This window comes from Xenopus tropicalis, chromosome 1 (assembly GCF_000004195.4).
Source record: "Xenopus tropicalis strain Nigerian chromosome 1, UCB_Xtro_10.0, whole genome shotgun sequence".
In the NCBI taxonomy this organism is placed as follows: domain Eukaryota; kingdom Metazoa; phylum Chordata; class Amphibia; order Anura; family Pipidae; genus Xenopus; species Xenopus tropicalis.
Genome location: NC_030677.2, coordinates 74,159,946 through 74,166,083, shown reverse-complemented (window position 1 = coordinate 74,166,083; position 6,138 = coordinate 74,159,946). Strand labels below are relative to the sequence as shown.

The window sequence follows — 6,138 nt, the reverse complement described above, 5'->3', positions numbered from 1 at the left end:
ATTGGGGGGCAAGGTGCTGGACTTCTGGATTTACCAAATTTGATGAAAGGCAGTGTATGTAATTTGGTGCCTAATATGAATGCTTTTTCCACAATCCAGACCACATTGACTAGCACTGAATATGGTACATAGGACAATAGAGGGGAATAATGTACCCAATGTTGCAAAATATCAGGATATTCAAAGACACCAAAAAGGTCAACAAACATATAAAAGGTACATGAGAGTCCTGTGTTTCCAACCACTAAGCGCATTACAGTCCCATACAGCCATTTTGTCTTAAAGACTCCTCACACTTTTTGCTTCCAGTCTGTTAAAGCAAGATGTAAATAAGGAACTTCCACTTCTACATATTAAAACTACATTCATTTTTTCAAGGTGTTTTAAGCATTCAGCACATGTCTCTTGGTACAGGGATTTTGTCAAATATGAAAATAATAAAATAGACACTAATTCAACACAACTTTTCTTTTTTATTGCTTTTATTGTTTTAAAGATGCACAAAATTGCTGTTCCCAAATGTGTAAGGCAAATTGGTACCACTCCTTGCTGCTCTTGCTTTTTAGTCCATGCCTGTTATTTTTGCTTTATTATGATAACATTTTAGTTATTTTATTTAAGTCTTTATTATGCTATTGGTTTTTTAACTTGCCCTGCTAAACCTTGTAACCATCATACAGCCCCCAGCTACTATGGATAGTGTCGCAGGATGTTCTGAACCAGCTTTGATGCACTAGAATCAAGATATTTGAATACAGGGTTCTGTAAAGTGCTACATAAATTATTTGTGATAATACACAGATTGAATTTGTTTTGTTGCTATTATATTAATGGAGAAAACCTGATTTGCTGCATTTACCAGTATATGTTTGTACACTGGCAGGCAGGGGACCAGATTGTCATCAAATACATAGCGCGGATTGTGGCAGGGAAATGCTCTCCGTGTTCACGGTCAGGCTGATCCAGTGCAAGGGGCAGAAGGCAGCAGATTGGCTTTACTTTGTCGACATATTTACACCAGCAGAGAAAACAACCTATGCACCATTAGCCTTAGTGGTTCCATCACTCACTATTGTAACCCTTGGCAGTTTATATTGATGATTTTTGTGTGTGTGATTAGCTGTGCCCATTGGTGTTTAGACCTTGACCATGCTGGCCTAGGCAGACAGAGTTTTGCCTTATATATTTGATAGCAGGAAATTCAGCTTTTAAAAACCCTTAACATTCTATTCCTCTGTTTAATTACCCAGTATGATTTCCAAGAGAAAGACCAGGAAGCAAAAGGCTGCTTAAGTTCATGCACATTTTATTGAGTAGTAATATAAAATGCTTTTTCTCCATGTTACAAGTGCATGCTTCGATTGCCAACATTTCAGAAGTCAAAGTACAAAGGCAAGGCTTTAGGCTGTAGTGAATTACTTGGGCACTTAAACAATTTGATAGTAAAAAAAAAAAAAAAAAAAAAAATGGACTGATCTTTCTCAATAAATTCTTGATGTCAGGAGTCGTTAATAATTCATAACTCATGTTATAAAGGGAAAAATGTGAAAAAAATTACACATTTGTGGCACGTGACAAAACGTAATGACCAAACCATTATGACACTAACAGTTACCATGCACTTAAGAGTTTCACATGTAACCACAAAGTTCTTTTAAATTTCACAAGGTTTGCTAAACATGCTAACCATATATATGTGCACGACAAGCGTTATGTTTAAAAAACATTAAGAATATTCTTCTCCCCTCTTTAGGTTTTTTTTTTTTTTTCAAAGCTTTTTCTATATGTTTGATTACAAAATTCCAAAGGCATTAAGCATTTTTAGAGAATATAAAGTATGCCAGTATACATACATTTCCAGTAGGAGTCCAACCACTAAGCGCATTACAGTCCCATACAGGCCTATACAGCCATTTTGTCTTAAAAAACATGCATAGGCAGATTTTTACAGAATATAGATGCTTTTTTTTTTTGTTTTTTGTTTCCACTGCACTTAATATGGTGTCTTGTACACTATACTTAAAAATGCACCACTCATAAATATTAAAAGTCAGCAAGCCACAACCAATACTTTATTTACCAAAAAAACCTTAGATAAAACAGAAAAAAATGCTTATCGTTATTCCAGTTCTTGCTCTTAAAGAAAAAAATATTTACTGTCAAATAAGTAAGCTGTGTGTTATATAATAAGAAGGGCATTCAAGCACACTAAAGTAACCTGAGGTTAGCATGATCTGTACAAAATTAAACTTTACGCTCTTTTTTTTGGCATCTTTAACAAATTATTTAACATTCTTCCTCCTTTTCCCATTCAGTGCCAAATGTGTACACTGAAGTTCCGACACCAGCACCAATGGCATTAAGACTGCCCACATAAAGGTTTTTTTTTAATCCTCCTGGTATCAGAGAGACTTGCAAGAAACTGCTTCAATCTCTTGCATGCATCTTCAGGAGAAAAAAAGACACAGCCAATGTCTGACAAGAGTAACAAAACATTATCAATAAATAGTCCTTATTTTAGTTTGTACATTATGTTTTAAAAATGTTTTAATGTTTATTTTAGTTTAATGCTGTAACTGTAAACATACAATAGTAAGAAATCAAACAAAAACATACTGTATGTTTAGTAACTAAAAGAAGGCCTTTCGATAAAGTAACTAGAAATTCCAAATGTATTTGGAAAATATTTTATCCTCCTATCTTTGTAATATATATGAGCAATAGTTTTTTTTCTTTGTTTTCTACAAGCAATTATAGGCATATTCAGATGAGGCCAGAGCCCCACTAAAATAGATCTGACTATTTGTTTTAAGATGAACTTGTAAACTTAATTTCTCAACACCCGCCCGCAAAAGTAAGTAGCATTTACCCAAACCAAGAAACCCACTTGCTGTGGTGCAGCAATCCCATCATGCCTTGCAGCTACAAAAATATTTCATTAACAGGAAATGGTCACTGAATATTGCTGCTGTTACTGCCATTGCTGTCAGTACCATTGGTCTCTGAAGAAATAGCCTTGTTGATTGAGTTAAGGTTGGCATCTGAAGGCATAGCATCTCGACGGGGTGGCATCCTTTCATTAATGCGATCTAAGCCTTTGGCCTCCTCGAAGCTAGTGATCTTATGTTGTGGTGAAAATCCTTTGATTGCTAAATGGAATATGTCAAGAATGCAAAAAAAAAATTGTTAATAAATAACAAATTATTCCAGGAAGCATTCCCACAGCAAAGCAATAAATAAATGATATGAAATGTGAAGAGAAAAACACATTTGTAAATCAACAAAATCATTTGAAAATGCTCACAAACTAAATGTACACAAAAAAAAAAATAAAAAAAAATAATTATCCATCTGAGTTCAACTCACATGTTCCATTTGTTGGTAATACATAAATCGATGACAAATGGGGTCAGTCTGGGATTTAATGTTACACAACCTAACCTAAGAATATTTATTGGTTTGTAATAATGGCAACTCTTAAGTTCCATTAGATGTATAATCGCAGGCTGTCAGTGTTGTATTGTGTATTGCCGGAATATAAAATGATAGGATTATTCCAAGCTACTACTGAAAGAGCAAATGCATACTAGCAAGGAAAGTTCCTGCAGACAAGCTTAGCTCTTGTAATAAACATATCAAATAGCATCTTGCGATTACTCAGTACTGCATCAACCTTAAACAGAACTCTATTTTTGTACTACTGTTTTGACAACAGTCCAGCAAATTGTCTGATTTATTCGCAAAACTTTTGTCAGTGTTAAGAATGATATGATTCATTTTTAATACTTTGTTTTAGCAGAAACAAACAAACAAAAATATCTAACTCTCTGTCCCTCTTTTAACACTATATACAAATTCCATACAAAGTCTCAAATCCAAACTGGCCTACAGTGTATAAACTGGGAGTTAATTTTCCTTAATATATACGTACAAGCTAAACAAGTTTCAGTATACAAAACTACAAGATTTAATAAGATAATTTGACAGTATACAGCTTCCTTCTACATAATACATCTTTCATAAGTACTATATGAAAAATATCTACAAAGTAAAATGCTGTAAAATACTACATATCAGAACTTGAGAACAAACATTTCATCCAAGTAGGTCTGAGATTACCAAATAAACAAATGAATCTAAAATAATTATACCTGTCCATTTCTTTATTGAGGAACATGATCCAAAGTTACACATTTGTATATGGCAAACATATGTGAACCTATAGTTTTATTATTCCATTAAAAGGGGAGTTATGTCTTGTGGGATAATGATTAGGTGTAAGAGTGGGAGACCGTGACTTATTTAACTAAGAAATATTTGGGTCTTCACTGTCCAAAGATCTCCAAATTATCGATGCTCACCAGGCTGGAAAAGGTTACACAGCTATTTCTAAAGTTCACAGATTGCAAAAGAGGCAATTCAACACAAATTGCTTTGCTGCCTCTTGTTCCATCATTGATGAAACTATAAATTCTGTATTGTACCAGCAAATTCTGCAAGAAAATGTCACTGTATCTGTCTGTGAACAGAAGGCCAAAAGAAAGTGGACATACAGCGAGACAACAACCCTAAATAAACACCACTAATAGAGCCATTCATCAGTGCAAAATATCCTCTAGTGGCCAGTCTTGACCTTTTATCCTACAGAAATGTTGTGGAAGGACATAAAATGCAAATTCATGCAAGGAAGCCCACCAACATCCCTGAGTAGAAGGAGGAATGGGTTATAATTCCCCCAAGCTAACACACAGGACTCATCAACAGTTTCTGGAAAAACTAGTTATTGCTCAATAAATAAACCAATAAGCTTTTTGACTTGTTTGTTTAAGTGCTCATTATCTAGTTTTAGGACCTATAGAATTCATTATAGATTATGTCTGCAAACATTTTAAAGCACCACCGTATAAAAGAAACTTGAAAAAAATTGGCATTTTGAAATCTGGTTTGTTCCTTCACAATTTCATAGATCACAGATTCATCTATTGCAATTGCAAGACTAATTTATAAATGTTAGTGGTACTTTGTGAGATTTATAATAGAAACAAAACAGCTCTTATAAAATAAGATTAAAATATGTGCAAGATTTTTTACAGGTCACACTTAGTTAAAAGCAATGTGTTGAATAATGTGAATAGATGCTATAAAACCACTTTATGTCCCGTTAGGTTTGCACTTCATAACTATGAATAATAAAATTAACACAATGAGAGCTTCTGTTAGAAAGTGAATTCTTTTTGTGAATGGCTAAAAGCAACAATATCATATAGGCCTTGTTTCTTAGTTTTCTATTTTGACCTGCATTTTGAGCATAAGCAACCAGGATTTATGGGAGAAAAAAGTCTGAGAAAAAAAAAAAAAAAAATACAGCATTCTGTCCATCACTAAATGGATATATAACAGTTATTGAGATGAACTCCAGTGGACCATTCTTCAGATGACTCATGATCAATAAAAAGTAACTCATGAATGCATTGTTTTATACATCTCATGTTAAACCGAAAGCACACAGGTAATTAAATTCATTAGGAAGCATGGGCAGAGAAAGGGTGGAAAAAAAAAGCAAAGGCCGTAGCAAAGCTGCTCAAGACTTAGTTAAAAAGTTTTTAAAGAAGAGACAAAAAGCAAATGAAGACCAACATTTCTTTACATAAAAAAAAATATCTGACTCCAATGGTAGCAGAAAATGTAACTCAGCAGACCAAATATTATGCAGAGCCAGACTGTTAAAACGGCCTGCAATTTACCACAGTCACTTTTAATATTAGGAAAGCATGATGACAAATAATGTGGGTTGCTTTATATTCAAAATAAACACCAAATATAATAATTATAATCAGAACAGTTGGTCATACATTTGAAAATCCCACAGATCATGGGATTCCAGAGGTAATTAGACTTAAATGGACCTCCTGGATTCCTACTGCATTTTAGTTAAAATAAATAAAGCCTCACTAAGAGAAAAAGTTTTGTTTAAATTGCAGGTTAAATTATGGGGCCAATTGACTACACGGCGGTACTGGGGGGGAGCTACAATTAAAAAAATGAGTGACAGAGAGAAGGGCAAAGATGTGCAAGCAAGGAAAATAATCACATTTTCTAAATTTAATGAAAAGAAACCGTAATGCTCCTAGAATATGT

At 33.8% G+C, this 6,138-nt stretch overlaps 1 protein-coding gene across 4 annotated transcripts in view; it reads right to left on the bottom strand.

The window, feature by feature from the left end:
• Positions 1–1,284: 1,284 nt before the first annotated feature.
• The window catches only part of ppp3ca (protein phosphatase 3, catalytic subunit, alpha isozyme), a 126,995-nt gene continuing 122,141 nt past the window's right edge, over positions 1,285–6,138 (bottom strand). For 3 of the 4 annotated variants that reach the window (XM_012955566.3, XM_012955568.3, XM_012955571.3), the window contains one exon: positions 1,285–3,149. In XM_012955566.3, the coding sequence (XP_012811020.1) occupies positions 2,953–3,149 (197 nt within the window). In that variant the 3' untranslated portion in view covers positions 1,285–2,952. The remainder of the gene's footprint in view (positions 3,150–6,138) is intronic. The other variant, NM_001126508.1, reaches the window with a different exon arrangement.